General features: G+C 38.6%; 3 protein-coding genes across 6 annotated transcripts; all 3 read left to right on the top strand.

Annotated features, from left to right (window-relative positions):
* The first annotated feature begins 3,561 nt into the window (after window positions 1-3,561).
* On the top strand, window positions 3,562-8,059 carry cnr1 (cannabinoid receptor 1). 3 transcript variants are annotated; one of them, XM_051409469.1, is made up of 3 exons: window positions 3,564-3,920; window positions 4,026-4,114; window positions 4,954-8,059. In XM_051409469.1, exon 3 carries the CDS (start codon window positions 4,999-5,001, stop codon window positions 6,406-6,408), a length of 1,410 nt encoding a protein of 469 aa, XP_051265429.1. In that variant the 5' UTR covers window positions 3,564-3,920; window positions 4,026-4,114; window positions 4,954-4,998; the 3' UTR covers window positions 6,409-8,059. The 3 variants fall into 3 exon arrangements, with proteins under 3 accessions (XP_051265428.1, XP_051265429.1, XP_051265427.1); XM_051409468.1 differs by having other exon boundaries at window positions 3,562-4,109; XM_051409467.1 differs by having other exon boundaries at window positions 3,564-4,114.
* Window positions 8,060-9,464: 1,405 nt separating this feature from the next.
* Window positions 9,465-13,608, top strand: akirin2 (akirin 2). Its single transcript, XM_051409376.1, has 5 exons — window positions 9,465-9,997; window positions 10,534-10,668; window positions 11,469-11,618; window positions 11,707-11,778; window positions 12,929-13,608. The coding sequence occupies exons 1-5, from the start codon at window positions 9,826-9,828 to the stop codon at window positions 12,937-12,939; spliced, it is 540 nt and encodes a 179-aa protein (XP_051265336.1). The 5' UTR covers window positions 9,465-9,825; the 3' UTR covers window positions 12,940-13,608.
* Window positions 13,609-14,321: 713 nt separating this feature from the next.
* Window positions 14,322-23,790, top strand: rars2 (arginyl-tRNA synthetase 2, mitochondrial). Of its 2 annotated transcripts, XM_051408846.1 has the most exons (20): window positions 14,322-14,497; window positions 14,648-14,721; window positions 14,845-14,947; window positions 15,723-15,806; window positions 15,892-15,992; window positions 16,099-16,154; window positions 16,371-16,454; window positions 16,561-16,637; window positions 16,841-16,999; window positions 17,107-17,213; window positions 17,908-18,003; window positions 18,748-18,808; window positions 19,735-19,811; window positions 20,307-20,431; window positions 21,445-21,512; window positions 21,650-21,759; window positions 22,514-22,609; window positions 22,756-22,830; window positions 22,928-22,991; window positions 23,593-23,790. In XM_051408846.1, exons 1-20 carry the CDS (start codon window positions 14,462-14,464, stop codon window positions 23,677-23,679), a joined length of 1,740 nt encoding a protein of 579 aa, XP_051264806.1. In that variant the 5' UTR covers window positions 14,322-14,461; the 3' UTR covers window positions 23,680-23,790. The 2 variants fall into 2 exon arrangements, with proteins under 2 accessions (XP_051264806.1, XP_051264807.1); XM_051408847.1 differs by lacking the exon at window positions 14,322-14,497 and having other exon boundaries at window positions 14,655-14,721; window positions 14,849-14,947.
* The last annotated feature ends 192 nt before the right edge of the window (window positions 23,791-23,982 follow it).

Genomic DNA, 23,982 nt, shown 5'->3' with positions numbered 1-23,982 from the left:
TGAACTCACAAACAACTGGTGTGAGTTTCTGCTCCTTAATGTTGACATATCTTACCCAATAACGTTGTAGATGTGTTCAGATAATTCATTTTGTTTGATTATGGAGGAGACTTTCTATTTATCCATATTAATATGCCGAAGTGGCAGTTAAGTGTACCAAACAGACCTAAACTGGGGACTCTGACATTTAGCACTGAATAGCAATCAGTTAGTCAAATTACAATAGAGATCACATAAGACTTCCTCCCCCTGAATGCAGTTTTCTTTTTTTTCTTTTTTTCCCCTGAGCTCTTTTCTCTGATCCATGGACTCAAAGTGAGTCACTGGAGGACAAAATGTTATGTACCACAACTGAAACGCAGATGGCTGTGAGCTTTGCTTGAGCCATCACTCATTGCTCACTCACAGGTTAGCATGCCAACCAAGTCAGAGAAAACTGTCACAGTACACCAGTCAGTTTGGCAAACCACCCTGCTGCCTAAAGTCTAACTGCTCCATGTGGTGGATATTACAAAGTCTCAGTAGCTGAGATCAGAAAAATAAGCTGGTGAAATTCTAATTATGTTCAACATTTTAGCTGGAACATATCAGGTTATTTTATGTTTAGAGTAATGTTTGAACCACATCAGCAGATGTTTTATGGTAGGCTGGATGTAAATTATATTTATAGGTGCTGCATTTCTAAACAGACATGAAAGGTTATTTTGCACACGGCTGACGGGAGGATTGTAGGTATCCAGGCTTCAGAGACATATTCAGCTGCTGCAGGTTGTCAATCAAATGGATGTGAATATTTAATTGTGCATTCTGTAGACATTACATATAGATGTAAGAAATAAACCTGCGCGTCTCAGCGTGCTGTCAAATAGCATCAAGCTCAAGTGAAAGCTACTGCTAAAAAATATATAGTTGTTATAAGAACTGCTGTTGCTGTTGTAATGTTCAGTTCACACGACTTTGGTCCAAGCTGAAATATCTCAATCACCCCATTTACGCTATTAGTATTAAAATGCGTCTTTATCTGGACACGTGTTAATAAACGGTCCGATCTCGCCTTTGGTTGTACACCTGGTATTTTTAACCCATTAAGTTGTGTGGAGTTTTATGATCTGTCAAGTAAAGGGAAACTGTATAAAGTTCGTATAACTAATAAATGGATAAATAATAAGTTATTCCTTTATTTGTATAAAAAATATTGTGTCATTTTGTCCCGATGTCCTGGTCAGGCAGATCTGATCACGATGCATGCACCTTTCATTAATGTCTTTCTTCATCTGGATAACATGTCTGGATACAGTGTGAATAACTACTGGATGGATTGCCAGGACATTCTGTATATACTTTTATGGTCCCCAGATGCTGATTCCTAATAACTGTGGTGCCCCCAGCGGGTCAACATATTAACTTATACAGTGGAAAATAAATCGAATAATTGGCACAAAATTTGATACAGACATTCACATTGTATCTCCCTCAGGACCAACTAGAAATCCTTGGTGATCTCCTGACTGTTCATCTCGCACTATCATCAGGTCAACTTTCAATTTCAACACTTTGATTTATGCTAATATAATTACATTCCCATCAGCCGCAGCTTATGTTTCGTGCTAATTAGCAAATTTTATCATGTTAACACGATGAACTATGATTGTAAACACTAGACATCCACAGGTTACTGCGAGCATGTTCGCATGCAGATATTAGCATTCAGCTCAAAGCGCCACTGTTCGTTGCTATTGTTGCCATATAGAAGAATTACCACATTGTTTATTTTTTAGTGATATAAAACTTCAGTGATGATCCTAAACTATAAAGATTTTTGTTTCCTAGGACACTGACTCATAATTCACAGAGAAATCCATCATGGTGGTGGCAGAGATATGGATTTCCTCATAAAAGATACCCTGAGTAGACGTAGTGGCAATCATTGGTATACAGTTGTTTGGCTCACAAACTGGACCTTTCCTATGAAGCTAGTTGCATGAAACATTTCATGACCTTTCTGCAGATATTCCCAGAAAAGTCACTGAAGATACAAACAATGAAAAGGTGAACTACCACATATGATCAAAACATTACTTCTGCAATGCACTGAAGCATCACAGACGAATGCTCTCTAATAATGAAAGTGCCTCTGAGGGTGTTGTTTTCCTCCTAGGGTTTAAAAGGCAAACTGGGAGATCATTACCTCGAGCTTTTGCACAATCCGAGAAACCGTGAGCTGAGGAACTGAACCTGTGTTTCTCTCCTCTCAGTCCTTTAATGTTTCCTAGAACAAGGTGTTTATCTGCCAGTTACTCTGCTATAGCTAATCAGTTACCAAGAAGATAGAGGGCTTTTATTTCGGGCCGCTCTCAGGTTTTGAATCTGTTTGAGGAGCTCAGCCTTGATCTGTATCTAGTCCAGCAGATCATGACTGTAACTAATGTGTTCTTTCTCAGTTTGCCAAAAGATTGATGAGAGAGAGTAAGTAACTCGGCTGTTTACGCTGACAAACTGCCAGCAGACAGTTTAGCCAAAAAATGGAAATAAATGCACAGAAATATGAGCCTAAACCTCCTGAACATCAACATCTTCTCATTTTGTTCATTTCAGACGGAGACAACAGTCATAGCTGAGCAATATTAGTAATTACACCTGTGATGATGACAGAGCCTCGTTTCAGTAGCACAAGGTTTCCATGTTCTGTGGCTGCAAAATGTCACAGGACAATGCAACCACTCAGATCCTTCCTACTTGGCCTAGATCACTGATTCCACCATTGTGTAAGACAGTGTGAAGAGGAAGAAGATAAAAAAACATCACTAAGATGTTTTCATGCGGCCAAATGAATAAATGGAAATTAGATTATTTATAATCAGTGAACTGAATCTGTTTTTATTAAGGCCAAGCAAAGGCCACATTTGTTATTGTGATTCATAGCAGGATCTGATTTGTCAATTTGGTGGTGTGTAATCGGATTGGATGCGATGATAACTAGCTGGTTTTATCCTGAGGAGAGAGTTCTCTTATTTTGAAGTGTATTGGCTGCCTAATATCAGGTCCTCCAGGATTTTGTGGGAATTCCCGGGATAGTAAAATTTGTTAATTATTGCGCAACTTCCTGGATGGACTGTAATATGTTTGCATCTTCATCCAAATACAAGCACTGACTCTCTTTAAGTACTCAAAATTGTTGGTTTGGATCAGAAAAGTAAAGAACCTGAAAGGTACAAAGTAAAAACAGCTATTATTGTTAAAGGGGGAAAATACATGAAAGGATGTCTGGTTTCAGCTCAGCCAACATCACAATGGTGACGTCTGCTCTCTGTTCTTTGAGATTCTCAATTTTGGTTAATTATTCACACAATAAACAGACATGCACCGACTATCAATGAAGTCTGCAGCCTCCATCTGCGTCTGACTGCCTGAATAAGAAAAGGAGAACCTTCTCCAAAAAAAAAAAACCCAGCAGAAGGTCATGTGGAGATTTAACAGGAGAGATTTTTTTTACTGCAACATGTTGAAATTGTGTTCACAATCTCCTCGTGAATTAGGAAGATAAGACTGTTATTCTAAGCTGTTAATCTAGTTGTATGTGCTTTGTGCTGTGGTTCTTTGTCCAAGCGCATCGTCTGCTCTTTGGAGCTCTGGGAATTCAAATCAGATCCTTTTTATTTTTTTTAACATATAAGCCTCCACCACCACCACAGTCGTCTCCCTTGTTCCTGTGCAGCGCACTTGACAGCTTCATGGGTTGGGCAGCTATATGGAAACACGTGACAGGGCTTGTAGGAGCGACGCTTCATAAGTGTGAAGACTCAGAGAAAAAGAGTGGAGAGACGCTGGAGCATCAGCAGCAGCAGCAACAACCTGTATCCACAAAGCAGGAGCGCACTCCAAGGGGCGACCAGACCACTTCTACAGACATTTAAAAAAACGTATCATACATATAGAAATTGAAACAAAAAACAACCCTAATAATTATGATCCTAATAATGGTTTAATTCTAACACGTGCGCTGGTTGTCTCTCCTTTTATGTAAGATCTGTGTTGGTTGGATGATGCGCTTCTGACTTGGATTAACGCGCGGTGATAAAGGACGATTCTGCGCACTTGGAAAGAATTATGTAAGGTAAAGAGGCACTTTTCTTCTTTTAAATGTTGAAATAATTTGCGGCTTTAAATGTTGTTTTTCTCGCTTTTATAAGTACTTTAAATGCTTTGTGTTGTTTGTCCCAGCATGAAAGTATCAGTCTTCTTTCTTTTTTATTTTTTATTGTGCGGATTCCTGCATCCATGTGTGCTTCTTGCACCAGATTATCAATAAACGTACAACTCCTACATGGATACTTAATAAACAGCTTAATATTAAAATAACTTTGCAAATTCTGTATATATTTAAATTATGTGTTTGCAATTATCTCGTCGTTATAGAGGCCACCTCTTTCCTTTTACAGTAAATCAGACTACCAACATTTGAGCATGCATGCACTGTCCATTGTTTTACATAGAAGTGATAAGCTGTTCTGGTCTGTACAGGTGTAGATGAATTGCATTGTTGTATTGTCTGCTTCTGCACCTCATAGAGAAAAAAGGGCCGTTTTAATTTTTAGCCTCATGTTTCTTGTTTTTTTATAAGTAGGTTCCCTGTTCTTGAAAAGTAAGAGCTCAGTGATGAATAATTGGGTATGTGTTGTTAGATACAGGGAGCATGTTACACTATTTATAAGTACACCAGCTCTCAGAAACAGTAGATGTATAAAAACCCATCTACAGCTATACAAAACTATCAATTATTCATAATATATCCAAATATTTGCAATGAGAAATATTTGCATTATGTGAAGGTTATATTATGTTAAAAGCATTTTAACGGCTGCAAATATTCCTGTCATAAAATGCATGGGATTCTTTTTTTTTTTATTTAGGTTTTTCAAACATGTCTGAAATGTCTGTCATCAATTTTTTTAGGTTGTCCAGGCATCTTAGACTGCAGTATTACCCTCAGACACAGCCATGAAATCTGTGCTGGACGGTGTGGCGGACACCACCTTCCGGACTATTACATCTGGTTTACAGTATCTGGGCTCCAACGACGCTAACTATGACGACCCGCTCAATGATGTAGACTTCAAGGCAGGTTTCTCTCTGCAGAAGCCCTTATCTGCTTTCCGCAGCAACTCCTTCCCTAACAAGGTGCCTGCGGACGAGGAGCTCATCCTCAAAGGCATCCCCTTCTTCCCCACCAACGCCACAGACTTGTTCGGCAACAAGAGCACATTCATAGATGAGACTAACAATGTGCAATGTGGGGAGAACTTTATGGACATGGAGTGTTTCATGATCCTGACTCCCAGCCAGCAGCTGGCTGTGGCTGTGATGTCTCTGACTCTGGGTACCTTCACGGTGCTGGAGAACCTGGTGGTGCTCTGCGTCATCTTTCAGTCCCGCACCCTCCGCTGCCGGCCATCCTACCACTTCATTGGCAGTCTGGCTGTGGCTGACCTGCTGGGAAGTGTCATATTTGTCTACAGCTTCTTGGACTTCCATGTTTTTCACAGGAAGGACAGCCCCAACGTTTTTCTCTTCAAGCTGGGTGGAGTCACAGCGTCGTTCACTGCATCTGTGGGGAGCCTTTTCCTCACCGCTATTGACCGCTACATCTCCATACACCGGCCTCTCGCCTATAGGCGCATTGTGACACGGACCAAGGCTGTCATTGCCTTTTGTATGATGTGGACCATCTCCATTGTCATCGCAGTGCTACCTCTGCTGGGCTGGAACTGTAAACGTCTCAATTCTGTTTGCTCAGACATATTCCCTCTGATTGATGAGAACTACCTGTTGTTCTGGATCGGTGTAACCAGCGTTCTGGTTCTTTTCATTATCTACGCCTACATATACATCCTGTGGAAAGCTCACCACCACGCAGTGCGAATGCTGAGCCGCACCTCTCAGAAGAGCCTTGTTGTTTACTCAGCAGATGGGACTAAAGTGCAGACCACACGCCCTGAGCAGACACGAATGGACATCCGTCTGGCCAAGACCCTGGTGCTTATCCTGGTGGTGCTGGTCATCTGCTGGGGCCCAGTGCTCGCCATCATGGTCTATGACCTCTTCTGGAGGATGGACGATGACATCAAGACAGTATTTGCGTTCTGCAGCATGCTCTGCCTGCTCAACTCCACTGTCAACCCAATCATCTACGCCTTGAGGAGCAAGGACCTGCGGCACGCCTTCCTCAGCTCCTGCAGTGCCTGCAGGGGCAGTGCCCAGCAGTTGGACAATAGCCTCGAGTCAGACTGCCAGAACAGAAATGCCAACATTTCTGCCAACAGGGCTGCAGAGAGCTGCGTGAAGACCACTGTGAAAATAGCCAAAGTAACAATGTCTGTGTCAACTGAAACTTCTGCAGAGGCTGTCTAATTGGCCGTCACGGGGGAAACTGTGTAAATGTCATCTTCCCCAAACAATGCCATTCAACACAATAAAGCAGAAGTTAGAGATATTCAGCAGAAAACAAAATCCTCTCTTGAAAGTACTGACTTACATCCTCATGAGACGCTTTAGTGGTTGCATTATTTTATGTTAGCGTGTGAGTACATCGTGTGCCAAAGTGCCAAATGGTATTTCAAGTTCATAGAAAAGGACTCACGCTTTGACAGGATTATCAAAGACTATCATAAGTCTGCTGTTTACCATAGACTTCATGATATCCAGTTAGTGAAGGCATATTATATTTTTGTACTGTGAATTCAGGTTTTAAAAAACAATATATCTTCATTTATGGGATAAGGGGCTACTGACATTTTTAATTCATGATGTTTTACTGTGTCATTTAGACTTTAACATGTCTTGCACCATAAATATAAGAAAATATAAACATTTCTATGAGGAAATTATAAAAAAGAAGTTCAAATGACTCCGTTTATTTCCAAAATTTCCATTAAATATGTACATTTTTGTACTTTATCTGACAACACTCAGTGAGTGGCAAATGTGTGAAGAGATTTTGAGAAATGAGAGGAGATTCATGCTCACCATAGGAAAAAAATAAACATATTTATCACCACTATAAGCAAACTCTAATGAGATGGAGATAAACTGATTCATGGCTTTTGAGTACGTGAAACCTGAAATGGCATTTTCTGTGGCAGAGTGACGATCGTCCCTGTTGTCCATTTCTTAACTTGCTAGCTGTTAGACCTTTAGAGTAACGTGTCTTTGTTCAAATGTATACCTAATACCTGTACAGTGTTTTCTTGCTAAATAAAGTGTTCAAATCAACTGGTTCAACTATACAGCCAACGACGACGACGACAACAACAACAACAACAACAACAACAACAACAACAAGCTTTTGGCAAAAGCTTGAACTCATCAAATCAGAATTTGGACGCAGTGTGCTGGTCACTACTGTAACAAACTGAAGTGGTTTATGATTATAGCTGCTTTAATCAAATGTATGATTTTACTGGATTCAGCCTTGTATGTGTGTGATAACTTGTGACTTGGTGATATATTTCCAACCCCCTCAAGCCTTTTGATCATTGCAGTGAGTTGTTTTTAGTGCTACTGTTGCAGCGGGGGCATCATTTGGGAAAATAAAAAGCAGCCCATGCACAGGCCTAGTGAAGTACCTTTGGCGTAACTCTAAATAAAAATATGTCTGCTGTTAATTTTTACTTATCTCAACAAAGAAACAAGAGTCTTTTCATTAGCTGGCAACTTGAACGGGAGTCTGTGTGTATGCATCGTGTGGAGAATAGACAACTGACCTTACAAAAGAAAACTGAGAAGATGTGATGTAGTACTTTTTAATCTAGAAATCTCACAGCACAATTGTTCTGTAGACATTTATCTTGGTGTAAAGTTATCCAGACTGCTGTTTATCAGTATGCTTTCGCTGCCTCTTGTATTATTGAGTATTGAAGATCAAAATGTCAACTGTCAAGTGGCTTCTGTACAGTGGTGGCATAATGAGGAATCTATGACTTAATTAAAAAAATCACAATCAGTCAAGTGTTTTTAGTATTGCTATTTTCAAACTTTTGAATAAAGTTGCAGCTGGTTGTCATTTCGCCTGCAGTTATTTGATCGATTATATTAAATGATGGGAAACAGCACACTTTGCTTAATTAATCCAACAGATTCAAGAGGAAGCCCAAAGCCCTGAGCTGACACCCAAAGCCTTTAGTGAGGTTTTAGTGCCCCCTTGTGGAAGATAATAACATTGTCAACACTGGCAGCCTCTCTGAAGACTTTTCTACACATTGATTTGAGCCTTGTTAGTATTCCACTGGTTACTTCTCCTAAACCCTGAAAGTGACAAACTGAAAGAAAATGGCTACAGCAGCATCGTCTGACTGCAACATCTGCCCTCGTTCTTTCCAGCTCTTGGCTTTGGGAGGAATGGGAAAACTGTAACATCTGTTCGCACAGATGTCAACAGGAGTTTGTTCATTTATCTAACAAATACAAAAAGCAGTGAGGGTGGGTTTACTGTGCGTGACATAAAGCTGCAGTTTGGGGTTAAATACAACACATACATACATGAATAAATGAATAATTAGACAAGATCCAATAAGGTTTGTCAATAAATTGATTCACAGAATAGTGAACAGTATCTAATTACCAAACAGTACCAGAACTGTGAGCTTGTTTTCTTTGTGTGTATCTTTGGTAAACATCACCTGGAGCCTTGATATGTATTTATTATCAATTTCTTGATATTTTATTTACCAAATAAATAATTAAGAAAACAATTGGCGGAATAATCCATAATGGGAAATACACAGCACATACATATATCTCAAAGTATGACAGCATTACTTAAGGAAGAGATGGGAGGGAAATGTATGTGTGTGTGTGTGTATGTGTGTGTGTGTGTGTGTGTGTGTGTAAAGGTTGGGGAGTTGTCTCAAATAAAAGAGAGTAAACATTGAAAAGTACACGTCTATTTAGTATTTTATTCTGATTAATACTAAATCATCATACGCTGCTCAATCACACCACAGCAGAAATATTTATAGTTTGAACAACTTAATTGATTTCCTTCTTAAGAGCTGAAAGTGACCCACAGATAGTTATTAATTCCACTAATTCAACAGACCTAACTTTAATTAAAATTAATATTATATTATTTCTTCCATAGATTCATTTGGTTTAGTAACCTGTACAGGTTGTGAGATGTGTTTTTATTAATGTTTTTGTGTTTTTATGACATGTTTGTTGGTGAAACTATCGCGTTGTATTCTTATTAACGTTATATAAACGTTTTATGTGAAACTGAAACTTCGCTGTGGTTTTGGGGTTTTTTTTTTTTTTTTGTTAGCAAACAAAACAAATTTGAAAAAAAGCACAGTTTCAAGGTTTTCGGGAAATGTAGTATTTAAGCTACTAAAATAATAGGCGCAATATGGAAGGAAAACTACAAGTACCGTCATGAGGTTTTTTGCGCATGCGCCTAGCCGATCAAATAGAAGTGGAGAAAAAAAAGGTATGCTAGTGGTTCGAGCCGTTGGAGTTAGTACTCGGAACTAGTGCCGCAAAATCTACGATCATCTTATTTTATACCAAACATATCGTCAGGTACTTTATCCGGATTATCTCGAGATATACTCGGCGACTTAAACTCTGTGAGATTTATCAGCAGAAGGCAACGAGAGACGAAAATAAGTTCGTATCTGTGTGACGCCCGGAACCGCTGTTGGCGTTTTAGCTAGCTAACGTGAGCTAGTAGCACCGACCGGGGCCCAGGTCAGCGACGTCCCCCCAGATAACAGCGAGTTTTAGATTTTATACTCCAGGTTTTTGGTTTTTTTTAAGACATAATTTATCGTGATGGCTTGTGGAGCTACTCTGAAAAGGACCCTGGACTTTGATCCGCTGATGCATCCGGCGTCCCCCAAAAGAAGGAGGTGCGCCCCGATCATGTCTCCAGTCTCCTCACCACAGAAATATTTGCGTATGGAGCCCTCACCTTTCGGGGAGGTGTCGTCCAGACTCACCACAGGTAGGAATCTAAAACCCAAATGTTATACTCAGACGTAAATCTAAAGTTTAGTTCGGCTCAAACCAGCCCTCACTGTAACCTGGAGGGCGGTGTACCAATGTGTACCGGTGTCGTTTGGGTTGAACAAAACCCCAGACGCAGTTTGCTCAGTTAAATGAGTTTTGTTATTGTTTATGTTGTCTGTCGGTTGTCACACAGTGCAGACGATGGGATGTGACTTATAAGTGGCCTATTTTAAATTCGGCACACACTGTTTAGCAGTGTTTTTCTTAAAGAATGGATTTTCAGAGGTTTGGGGAAGTTAATTATGTGAATAACATTCATCTAAAGTTTGTTTTGCTGCTGTGTAATTAATAGATAGATGTTGTGATGCTTCCAGTATTTCATGTACACTGAGTTTTAGAGAGAGAACTGTCCCTTTTTTTTTTTTTAAATCAATATGTATGAGGATGCATCTGGAAGAAATTATCAAATGTGTCAAGATATCACTAATGGAGCAAATGTTGTTGTTTTTTTTTTTTTTTGTCCTGTTTCAGAGCAAATTCTACACAACATTAAACAGGAGTACAAGCGGCTGCAGAAGCGACGACACCTGGACAGTGCTTTCCAGCAGGCAGATGGCTGCTGTCCTCTGGAGCTGCAGAACATTCACAGTGGATCTGCTCTCCCAGGTAGCGTACCAGTCGCACATCAATAAGGATATTGACCGGTTTGAAGAAATCCATTCACCAAGTATTTGAGCTCAGGATTTACGAGCCTTAGGAATGTGGTTTATACCAATTATTATTTTACTGATTGATGTTTATTGCGTGATATTCAAACCCAAAAATAGATTATATTTCAGTCTGACATTGACTCTTTGTTAGCAGTTTTCTCTTGGGGGCACACCTAGTAACCTTTTGTCCATCCTCTCTGACATCAACAAGTAAAGATTGTTTTTGTCTTTTTGAATTGCCAACAAATCCCATCGGCTTAGTTAAACATGCAGAGAGAAAAAAAAAAGTACAGATTGAAATCCCTCCTTATCCTTTCACTTTCTTTTAATAGGGAGTTTTTATTTTCTTTAGGCAAACCGACTGTGAAAAAGTAAAATGTGCCTATGTATGTTGCTATATATATATATATATATATATATATATATATACATACAACAATATGTATTTTAACACACACATGCTCAAATATTTGCACACCATTCTTACTTGAATATTGCATAGTGTGTATACTTCATTTATAGTCTTATATTTTCTATTATATTTTGTAACATTTTATTTTTTGATATCTTGTTGTACCTCCACTTCTGTACTTTTTCTTTTTGCACTACCTTGCCCTCTGCTGCTGTGTCAATTTTGAATTTCTCTTAAGGGGGATCAATAAAGGAACATATTATCTTATGTCTTATCTTAAGGCTGAACAAAGTTGCAGAGCTGTTAAGTGTCTGACATCTATCCTTTATTAACTCTCCTAACAGGTACGTCCTCGGGTGCCTCATCACCCACCAAGAAAGAACAGCCTTTATTCTCCCTCAGACAGGTTGGGATGATTTGTGAAAGACTACTGAAAGAGCGAGAGGACAAAATCCGCGAGGAGTACGATGAGATACTGACGACAAAGCTTGCAGGTATGATTTTTTTTTTTTTAATGATATAGAAAACAATTTGTAGTGAGTAATCTCTAATAGGAGTAATAAGTATGTATTCTTCCAACAGAGCAATATGACGCCTTCGTCAAGTTCACGCATGATCAACTGATGCGACGGTTCGGAGAGCAGCCTGCTAGTTGTGAGTATTCATTCTCTTATTGCTGAACACTTATAGTTTATTAATGTACCAAACTTGCCTCTGTGGGTTTGTCACGTTTTTAATAATGAATGTAAAAAATATCCATATCTTCATACTATCCTGAGACAAAATGTTCCTTTTCAAATACAGACATTTAAGAATTGAGATTAATTTAAAGCACCAGTTTAAATTCAAATCCAAACGTATAAAAACTGGACATTTGAAGAGAGAACTTTTAGCTTATCGATTCCTGAAAGTGTTTACATTTCGACAGTGGACTGTAGCTTGCTGTCAAACCTCCACAAATAGCAGTAGTGATACAGTGTAATGTAACAGTGTAAAAGAAGGAGTCTAAGATGACTACTTTCTGCAGCATACTGTGAGAATGCAGCGTTTTCAATTTCCCCAGTCACTGTCATAATGCCCCACAATCAGCTTATGCTAGCGTGTCCAAGTTAAGCTGCTGAGTCAGGACAGTGTAATGAAAACCTTATTCTGGGCTCAGCGTTTCACTTAGTGCTTATAGTCAGTTATAAAACCACTAAAAATGTTGAACCATGCTAGAACAAATATAAGCAGTGGTGATTTGTAAAAATGTTTATGTGCCAAAAACTGAAAATATTATTTCAGGCTTCAAGCTTTACGGCTCTGGTCAGCAGAACAGGCTTCTAAAAGCCATTAATTCAACCTTTATTTATACAGGCTGGTCAAATTACAGCAGTTTACTCTGTTGCACCCCCCCCTCAACATTCACGAGGATAAAAGCTAAAAAAAAAGACAAAAATCCAACATTTACAGAAACAAATGTCTAGTTAAACTTAAAGAGATACTCTTCACTTAGGTGTATTTATCACAGGTACAGAAATAGTCAATGGTGGACTGAATCAGTAAGTCCTGTCCTGTCCTTTTTACCGAGCAGTTTATAATTTGTGAACCTCCAGATGTAGTATAGCAGTGAGTTATCTGATACTGTAGAAGGGATTGAAGATGTTTAGGCTGTTTTATCTAAGAACGGGGCTATATACTCAGAAGTGCTCGTCTCCTCGGGCTTATAGAGGGCCAACCTACACTCTGTGCAGTGTTATGTTGTGATGAAATGTCTTCATATTTGAAGTGTCCTCATGCTCTTATCACTGTTTGTCCTCCACAGATGTTTCCTGAGTGTCGGTGTCTGATATTGAGGAATAACATTTGCTGCAAACTACTCCCAGGGACTCAGTGGGTCTAGTTGGACTTTTCTCCTAGCTGTGCCATATCGCCTCTATGTGGACTCACTGCCTCAGGCATCAGTTAGTGGCATCCACGTTTGCTGTGTCTGCCAGAGTTAGGAGGGCTTCCTGCTGCCAACCTGTTCAAGGACTCTCTGTGACTCTACCTGTGGCCTCTTAACTGCCGTGTCAATATTTATTTGGCTTTGTTCTGATGCCTTCGTAAAAAAGGCTGACTGTCTCCACACACACTCAGCCTTTTTGATTCATTTTTTTAAACATTTATTTTTGTCAAATATAGGTTGGTTTGTTTTTTTCACAGAGGGGATGTTAGTTGTGCAGCTTTTCCATATGTACATTCTGAAAAAGGGATTGAACATTGACGAGTGGACAAACCAAGGCCGCCTTTCACTGGACTCCAGGAACCGGCATCTTGGCTTTTTTTGTTTCGGCATTGTTTAAACTGTACTGGCAATTACTGCTATTACATTTGTATACACTGTATTTTTTTATTTTTCGCTTGACTTAACGTTCATTGTATCAAAATTTCCTGATTTTATTTGCTGTAGGTATAATGGGGCTTTGATTCAAGAAAAGCAAATGAATAAAGTGTTTACACAAATGTCTGTTTGGGATTGCTGTGTTTTTTGTTTTTTTCTCCACAGTTGAAGGAATCATACAAATCATAAAAGCTTTACAGGTTTGTACGTAGGACAGATGTTGCTAAAAAGGTGAGTGGAATTTAGTTTCTTAAATGTTCGAGCTTTTAAAAACCAGACTATTTCTTCTGTAGAGATTAGTTACATTAAACTTCAGCTCCACTGTACAGCTACAAAGTTGAAAATGACAAAAGTATGACTTCATACAGCTAGAATATAGGCTTCCTGTTATAAAAGTGTATGTAGCACTCTGATCAAATGATTCCTGAGATATATTTATTGTCACATTTGAAAAATAACCGACTGTAACTGTACGAAGTGGAACATCACGTATTTCCTTTGCACCAATCAGAAGTTAGCAACGTAAGACTCTAGAATGTGATGACGGGTCTTTTGATTGTGTTACCAAGGAAACGCCGTTCTATCAAACCGCACCTAACAGTCCTGGTGTGGTTTTCCTTAGTTTGACTTGTTAAATATAACATAACTAATCACTAAGTTTGTCATTTCCAACTTTAATGTCGATGGCTACTTATTTAATAACGAATATTTAGTGTTTTAAGGACTTATTTATGTTTTTCCGGTGTTTAAGGGACCGGATATGCGGTACTCACCGTCGGGAGCAACGTATAACATAATCGAACGAACCTCTCCTAGTGGTTGACGTAGTTAGCGAGCGAAGCCTGTGATTGGACGAGCTGAGAGCTAAGGAAGAAGTACAGTGTCTATGTCAATGTGAACAGTTCATACAGCATTGGATTGTGGCTCATGTTGTGACAGTTTTATCGTTATATTGTGTTGGCACGTTTAGGAAACATGGCTTGTTTCTTTAGAAGGATAATAGCAGAAAAGGTAACGAAGCTGCAAGTGTTGAAAGATGTTACCGTATGCTAATGCTAAACTTAGCAGCACGCTTTGACCCTGGTGCAAGTGAAAACAAGAGTCTCACGGTTGTCCTGTGCTCATAATGGTGTTCATTGAAACCTGTCTCTCTGTGTGTAGCTGGGTAGGACGCTGCAGCACTCTGAGGACGCCTTCATACCAGCTCTGTCAGCAGTGCCCCTTTTTAAGAAACAGTTAAGTGTATTTTGTGTTTAACATGCATCCTGTTTGTCCCCTGTGTGAGCCAGATGCTCTCTATAGAATGTGTCTGTCCTCTCACCGCTTTGTTAAAGCTCCCTGAACTTTGTACTCCTCAGGCAGACTCCTGACTTCAAGCTGTCAATCAGCTCCTTACGAAGCAGTGGGATTTTACCATCCAGTGCTGACATTCAGCAGCAGACAGAAGACTTGGCCAGTCAGGTGAGATTCATCTCAGAGGAAGGCTGCAGCAAATCTAATGTGTTGACATGTTGTTTGTTTGGTCACCATGCTGTTGTAATCTCACAAATGGACTGCATTGTCATGATACGACATGTTGAGGGCACACATCAGTGGTTGAGGGATTTTTAACTGAAATAAGTGATGTTTTTTTGGGGTTAAAAGGCAAAGAAACAAGTTAAGGCTCATCATACATTCATTTTGTTGCTCTTGTCCCAAGCATTGGCATTTTTTAACATGTGCATACATTGCCAGCAATTTGGGGTTCACGGTTTAGTTTCTAGGCCGGAGGAGCTGAAGGATCGAACCGCCAATCTAGCCGCCCTAACCATCTTTATTCCTTGTTCATTGAATTTTACAAATCTCGGTATCATTTTCAATGCCAACCTCATGTTTCCACAAACATATCGACAGTGTCTCAAGATCACTTAAATATCATAAGAGGATACCAACCAAAACAGAGCCTTGTAGATGCTTTTGTAACTTATAAAATAGACTTTTATAATGTTCCTCCTTCTGGTTTTCCTCAGAAGATTGCTGGGTAATTGCAGTTCAGTCAGAAAGGGACAGGGACTATGGAAAGAGAACATATCGCTGTACATCTGTCCTCAAATTACTGCACTGGCTTCTGCAATGCACTAGAATTTACTAGAATTAAGGTTTTCTTACTCTGAATACTCCCCCATCAATCTTAGACATGCTATAATGCTATGAGTCTATTCTTAACATAATCCTGAACCCTGTTTTTTTTTTCCAGTTGAAGCAGGACAGTGTGGTGGAAGACATATCTGCTGGATCTGGAGTGATCAACTTTAAAATTAATCGCAAACTTCTTGTCCAGGTTTGTCCGTTTTCTTTCCCACTGTGGTTAAATTTACGCTTTTTACTGCTTCTACTGTGATTCTAATCTGCTACCTCTGTTTTAGAAAATGTTGGAGCCATTTGGAAAGGAGGAGGATGAGAAATTTGGGTTAAATAGTGAACTTTTCAACACTCTTAAGAAGGGAACAACATTAGTTGAGTACAGGTATGTTTGACAAGAATTTGTATATCTTCTTTAACACTTATAACTCTGACTGGGTTATCACTTATTACTCATCCGACTGAATTGATGTATTTTTTTTATGCTGTAGCTCTCCAAATATTGCCAAAAAATTCCATGCTGGACACTTGCGATCTACAATTATAGGTGAGTTTAGGCTTTTGAGTTAATTTATTCAGTAACTAAGGCCAATTTATTTTGCTTAATATGCAATGCATGTGAGCTGCACTGTAAACTAGAGCAAGTTCAATATATCAGTCGACACTATCGCTGTTGTCCACAGGGGTCGTCAGAAAAAAAGGAAAAGTTCCTTGTGTTTTTAACTCTTAAATATCAAAATCGGTATCTGATCTCCATCTCCAGGTAACTTCATCGCTAACCTAAAGCAGTCACTCGGAAACAGTGTTATTCGGATGAACTACCTTGGAGACTGGGGCATGCAGTTTGGTGAGTAAATAATGTGCAAAATATTCAACAGATGTGCTCTGCTCTCGTAAAAGTCCCAAATGCTGCTCTTTGAGTGAGTGTTACAGTTTTCTCTCTTGGTTTTCAGGCTTGCTCGGAGCTGGGTTTGGCCAATTTGGATGTCAGGAGAAACTGAAACAGAATCCCTTACAGCATTTATTTGAGGTAAATTTGCATGTTTGAATAAAAACAGATAGCCACACAGTGACTCTAATCACAGAGAGCTGTTAGTATGTTTTATTTATTGAAAACAGTTTGGCAAATGGATACATTTTGTGTGTGTAACATGGTCTGAATTCAGTTAAAAAGGCCTTTTCTTCATTACCATGGTGGTTCGGCACTATTTGCATGTTTCTGTCTATTTGCAGGTTTATGTTCAAGTGAACAAGGAAGCAGAGCACAATGAGGATTTAAAGCAGGCGGCCAGAAACTTCTTTAGACAGCTGGAGCAGCATGAGAGTGAGGCTGTGTCGTTATGGCAACAGTTCAGAGAGATCACAGTGGACGAGTATCAACACATTTACAAGGTACAGACAGACAACCGACACCATCTCTGAAAGATAAACCTGTGACGGGGACAATAAATAAAATCAGCTGTTTTAATACATGATTGTAAAATCTGACGTCTTTCCAGCGGCTAGGGGTCCACTTTGACATTTACTCTGGGGAGTCCTTTCACCAAGATCAAGCCCAGGAGGTGGTGCAGCAGCTGCAGAGCCGAGGCCTGCTGAAAACCTCTGAGTATGTGACAGTATGTGTGTTTAATCAGTAACAGGGATGAAGAGACAGGACAAGTAAACATGTGTTGGGAGGACAGTAGGTCCCAGTTGGTGTATTTAGTTGACATGTCATTGAGTTTGTATGTGTGTGATTTTACATTTATGGTGTTGAAAGAATTGGGAGAACATCTACGTGTTTATTTATTTTGAAAAGAGATTTTTCTTGTATATTAGCTGATTTAAGCTCATCTCAGTTCCTTATTGCTGTATGTGTTGCACACAGAGGTAGTTTAGAAATGTCCTGCTCTGTCCATACCTTAATCTCAGTTCTTTAAAAAAACTAATTTTAGAGATTCTTATCACTCATGTATCGGTCTGATATACTTTAAAAAATGTTCAAATTATCAATATTGGTATCAGCCTCAAAATACCCAGTTTCTGAGCAGTTATAAAGAATATGAAGAACATTTCTCCTGAAGTTTTCCCACCTACGTTCTCACTACTTAGAATACTACTTAATTACTTATTAGTTGTAGTATATATTAGGACACGAGTTATCTTTATTATCTTGTGATGATATCTTGTATAATTTGTCATTTACTATATAAATAATTGAGTGTATGCTCTTTCATTGCAGTAATATTGATGTATTGTTTAATGAGTTAAACCGACCCTGAGCTCACATGGACTTGGTTTCACTGTTGTTGTATTTACAGGAAAGGAACAGGTGTAGTGGATCTCTCCTCCACTGGAGACATGAGCAGTGTTTGTACAGTGCTCCGCAGTGACGGCACAACTCTCTACATCACCAGGTCGGTACAAACAGAAACTAAAATACAAAAACAACCTGAAGGGCAACTCGCAGACCTCGGCTAATAGTCGATTCTCATATGCCAAACGGTGTGCTGTGGGTTTTTGTGACAGCTATACAATATGCAATATACAACAATACAAAAAGTTATGAATCAGTTTTTCATTTACTTTGTAGTTATTTTAGTGAATTCTTAAATTATTTTCTTAATAAATATTTCAAATTTTATTTGGCATTAGTATTACATAAAAAAATAACATTTATAGAATTATAGCACGTGTTATAGAGGTTGTTTTGTATGGGAGGCAGAGAGATTTTAGTTTCACTTTTACAGAGACGAGGAAATCTGCATTGTTTTGCTCAGTTTTATTCGACCTCAGAAATAAAGGATTGTAAAAGAAAATATATTTTGCAGGTTTTTGTCTGAGAAATAAAGGAATATTTTCTCTAATTTTGTTAAACAATCGTATTGTGAACGGTATATATATATATCGCTACATCCCTTATGGACCACTCTGCACTCTTCCACCAAGTTTCATGAAAATCGGACCTGTTAGTTTCTCTGTATCCCGCTGACTGACGAACCTCCTCGGTGGAGGTAATTAAAAAGCTGAATTTTACAACCGTGCTGTTCTGGCGTGGAGAGAACACTGGAACTGAGTTATCAGATGAATAATTAATAAGTCATGACTTTTGATATGTAGACGGGGCAAAAACAGCTTATTTTCCATTTTCTGTGTTTCAGAGATCTCGCTGCAGCCATCGACCGAACAGAAAAATACTGTTTTGATGAGATGATTTATGTGGTAAGGAAACTGGAGCACTCAGTCTCTCTACATTTACTTTTAAATTGTTACATTGCTGCTCTTTAGACACATGATGGAGCAGTTGAGGTAACTTCACAGACACATTTCTCTGCAACGTGGCCTACATGACTAAAAGACATAAGTGATGACTACATACTGGAATACAAAATCATGGCGCTTCAATTATCTTTGTGACATTATCAACATTATAGTCCAAACGTATATAAGAGTTGCTTTGTCAATAAACACAAACATTCCCAAGCTCCAGGCTTTAAATTGTGCGGGTTTGCTTATTTTCTTTGCCTCACGCGACAGTAAACTGAATATCTTTGGACTTATGGTCGGAAAAATCAAGACATATAAAGAAGTGTTGGGCCTTTTCCCCCATTTTCTGGTCATTTTATAGATGAGACAAATTAATAGTTGATGACAATAATTGTTAGTTGCAGCCCCACTCGCATATTTAAATAATGTTGGGATTATATTGATTTATCGTCCATTATGTTGCGATAAAGGCTTCATGCAGAAACACATCAGGTGATTAATCAGCATTTCTTCCTGAATCTGTTAAACACATTGTCTGCACCCAACTGAAAATTAAACACTGTTAAAGCGCAGGAGACAAGCACCTGTTTCTAGGGAAACTCATCCACATTGTTTCATTTTTCACGATTATTACATTTAATGTAACACATTTATTTATAAACTTCACAGCAGAAACAAATGTGCCAAACATCCAACATGCAAAACCTTACATGGATGTGTGGATATTTGTTTGTGGGAAAGTTGCTGATTTGAATGTTGGGAACTAAACATTGATCATGTCATGATCTACTTTACTCTTGAATTCATAGCTTGTTTCCTTTCACACACCATTAATGCATATTTATCAGTTTGCTGCGTCTGTGTTTCTTTTTCTTTTCAAGACAGATAAAAGTCAAGCGAATCACTTCCACCAGTTGTTCCAGATCCTGCTCGCTATGGGACATTCTTGGGCTGACAGGTAGCAGGAAAAATACCAGAACCGCACACACATAACATAGACAAGTACAAGTACATTTATTCATTTATTTCAATACAATTTTGAGGTGCTTTTTATATATGGTTTGTATACTTTTTATGCTACTTTAAACCTCCACTGCACTAAATTTGAGAGGAAACTGATTTTTTTTTAACTCCATTACTTATATCTGACGGCTATAGTTACTATTTACTGCAAAGTTAAACATTTTCTTCACAATATGATAAATTGGTGTATATCAAAACTCAACAGTCTATAAACTAATTCTAACTAATTCTAACTCCCCCAATTTCAAAATGTAAATTATTAATTACATGTTAATGTTTTAGTGACAATAAACTAATAATAGGCTGACACTGAAAAGGGCTGCATGAGTACCATTACTTTTGATACATTAAGTCCGTTTTTGCTCCAGGACTTTTACAGTGCGGTATTGCTTTCACTGAAGTTAAGGATATAAACTACGACTTGTTGCAGGTGTCGACACGTGCCGTTCGGCCTGGTGCGGGGCATGAAGACCCGGAGTGGTGAGGTGGTGTTTCTGGAGGACGTGCTGGACGAAGCCCGGGACAGGATGCTACACAACATGAACCAGGCAAAAAGTAAAACCTGATGCACTGTAGGCAACACAGAACACACATGACTCTAAAAAGTTTATTTGTATAATTATCTTACAGGAATGAAACGGTCATTGTTCCTTTACGGTCTCCACACTGCATTTTACAGAGTGTCCTTTGGTCACAGTGTGTGCCACAGTCAGTTTTATTTGCTGTGTATTTTGCTGCTTTAAAGCATCAGGTGGGACTTTCTGATTGCATCCCACAACGGGATGGTGGCGCTGTTCATCCAGTGCAGAATTTCTAGTAGAAGTAGTAGTGGGAGATTTGTTTTATGTCACAAATCCAAACTTAATACTGTATATTTGAAGCAGCTATTGAATATGTTGTGCATTCAGATGGATGGTATTGTACTGACACTGATATCTATGCTGATACTGCTTATCGATACAGATACTTATCAATACTACTTCATACTACTCGCCATCATTTGGTGCAAAAAATAATACCATGACATGAAAAGATTCAACAGCTATTTTATTACTTTTTTGCACAAATAGGTTAAATTGTGACAAAAATAGATTAGACCCAGAACAATCATTAGACGTACTAAGAAAAACTTGATATTGAGTGTGCTGTTGATGGACACTCTTCTCCCACAATGCAATGCACAAATGAAATTGAGCTGTTTATTATTATTCTAAATGCAAATTCCTTCCTTTAGGTATAGTATAGTATAATATTAGTATAGTAATGCTACTTTCAGATAGTATATAGTGTGGAATTGGGGCGAACCGTCTGTCTTTAGTTTCTGACAAACACTCCGAGATGTCTTACCACCGGCGTAATTTAAATAATTTTCTGTTATATCGGGATCATTTTAGTAATAAGGCCAGAATGTAGGTATAAATATCGATAGGTAACAAACCAATATCACCATCTCAATCTCTTTTATAATGACAAATATGCATGATGGTACTAAGAAAACTGCCCAGTGTGGGATAAATGAACCTGTATTTAAGGAGGAGAAGTGACAGCCGCTCTCGCTCTCTCCACAGCAACAAAGGAAATGGACGACCCAAAGGACACAGCGGAGAAAGTGGGAATCAGTGCACTAATAGTTCAGGTGAGGTGGAAACTTTACCTCTAGGCTCTGCTATCAAATATTCAACTACCTGTACCAAAACATTTCTTAATTTGTCTGCACAATTTGATGAGACAGACTCTTGATTCTGTTTTCCATTCATCCTGATTTTGTTCCAGGACTTTAAAGGTCCGCTGCAGTCCGACTATACGTTTGACTGGGACAGGATGCTGCAGGCTCAGGGAGACACAGGTGTCTTCCTTCAGTACACACACGCTCGCCTCTGCAGGTCTGTATTCATCAGCTGCTGAAAATAACTCTTAATTCAAGAATCTTAAATTGTGTTGTTTTACAGCAACAACAGTAAGAATTCACAAGGTTTTCAGTTGATGATTTTAAACGGGTGTTTTTGCTTCGTTCATAGTTTTTTTGTTGGTTAATTTTATTTGAGTTTTATTAGGGATAATGTTCCTTTAATAAGATTAAAATTATATGTAATAGTTTGTTTTATGTGTTATTCAGCCGACACATTACATTCAACTCTGCGTTACAAATTGTACTTGGAGTAAATGTACTTGAGTATTATCATCAAAATGTACTTAAAGGTCCAGTGTGTAACATTTAGGAGGCTCTGTTGCCAGTAATGGAATATAATATTAATATAAATGTTTTCATTAGTGTGTAATCACCTGAGTTGTTGCGTTTTATGTTAGAATGAGCAATTGTTATCTACAGATAACACACAAGAACTTTATGCAAGTTTCACAGCCACCGTAGTTTCTTCTACTTATTCCCAGGTCGACAAATAAGAGTTCAGTTAGTTGCAATCTGTAACTTCACTGCTAGTTGCCACTAAATCCTACACACTGGTCCTTTTCCTTGCTGTAATCATTCCTCCTGTTTAATGTTGAGGATTTAAAAAAGCAATAAACAGGTGATTCATCTTTAAACAAACATCCATACATTTGTGGTACTGGATACAAATCCTCTCTGGCAAGAAGAAGCTGCTCATTCAAACCTTTACTGTTGTGTCCTTGTTGCAGTTTAATACGGAAGAATGAAGGTGTAGAGGCAGCTTTATTCGACCCATCCCTTCTACTTGAGCAGACAAGTATAAATATCCTTCAGCACCTCCTTCGGTAAGCAGACTGCTTTTTAAATGATAATCCTTTTATTCCTCAGCATCTTATTAAATGTGAGACAGAGAAAGGCTGTCACAGTCAGTGTGACAGTGTGTTCATTATTTGCTTAACATTTAAAGCATCACTCAATCTGCTCTTTGTAGTTATGATGAGGTGTTGCATCAGTCGGCCCAGGATCTGCAACCCAAACACCTTGTCAACTTTTTATTGAAGCTATGGTAAGGACCAGGATGTTAGTCCTGTGGGGTTGGGAACTTTTTCTGTTTAATGTTTACCAGGTTCAATTATTCCCATGCAACTATAATTTCTTTCCAGCCACCTGATCGCCTCAGCACACAGAGAGCTGCCGGTAAAAGGAAGCTCCCAGGATGTTGCACAGGTAGAAAGAAAAAAAGACACTTGCCTAAGTATCTGTGGTTTCTCTTTTAAACAAGTACCATAAATAAACCCCTATCAGCCTCTGTAGTATATTAAACAGGTCTGTATTGCACTATGACATACTTAGAGTAACATACGGTATAATATGATATTTTGTTCTGAGCAGTAGTTGTAGTAACAGCAGGTTGACGCAGTAATGTTAGCTAATTATTATCATTAGCCTCCATTACTGGTAAAGTGAAAAATAATCGTTTATTGCTTCTGAATTCAACTTTCATTTGTAAGAAACTGATTATTTCTGACTGACATCGTCTTGCTTTAAATATATAGTAATACACAGTAGCTGCTTACCAAGTATGAGAACACACGCACTTCTATAAGAACACTGAAAATAGCACTCTTCCAATATAAAACGATGAATCATTCAGTCAAACGTCTGAATCAGAGTAAAGCAGAGGAAGAGATCTGAACACAAATACTTTATTCTAGTTTGTAGGTGCATCCAACATCAGTGATTTACAACAAATTAAAATGCTGTTAAATGCGAAAAATGTAAAATATATATAAAAAAATCAAGTGTTCTCTTTTTTAAATGTCAACAGGCAAGGTTACGACTCTTCAGCGGAGCCTGTTCGGTCCTGGCCAACGGGATGAGAATCCTGGGCGTCACACCGGTTGAGAAAATGTGAAACTTAGTTTGGTATTACTTAATCTGCTGTAGAAACGACACTGACGCTGCTACAATCTGTACTGTAAATAAAAGGCCTTATAATTTCAAAATAAAATCATTAATTGAATAATTGAAATGTTTCACTAACAGAAGCATTTGCTGTTCCCACTGTTGTCTCAGGTATTTTACACAGATTTCAGTCAGTGTGAATCAAAACAATATCAGCTGATAACCTAAATTATCTGAGGCCTGACTGTGTAACCTGGCAATGATGCCATGCATGCACGCACATTATATCGAGGTTAGACTGGTAGAACTGGTT

The sequence above is a fragment of the Dicentrarchus labrax genome, unplaced genomic scaffold, assembly GCF_905237075.1.
Source record: "Dicentrarchus labrax unplaced genomic scaffold, dlabrax2021, whole genome shotgun sequence".
NCBI classification, from domain to species: Eukaryota; Metazoa; Chordata; class Actinopteri; family Moronidae; genus Dicentrarchus; species Dicentrarchus labrax.
The sequence above is the reverse complement of the archived record's forward strand: the minus strand, read 5'-3'. Positions and strand labels throughout refer to the sequence as shown.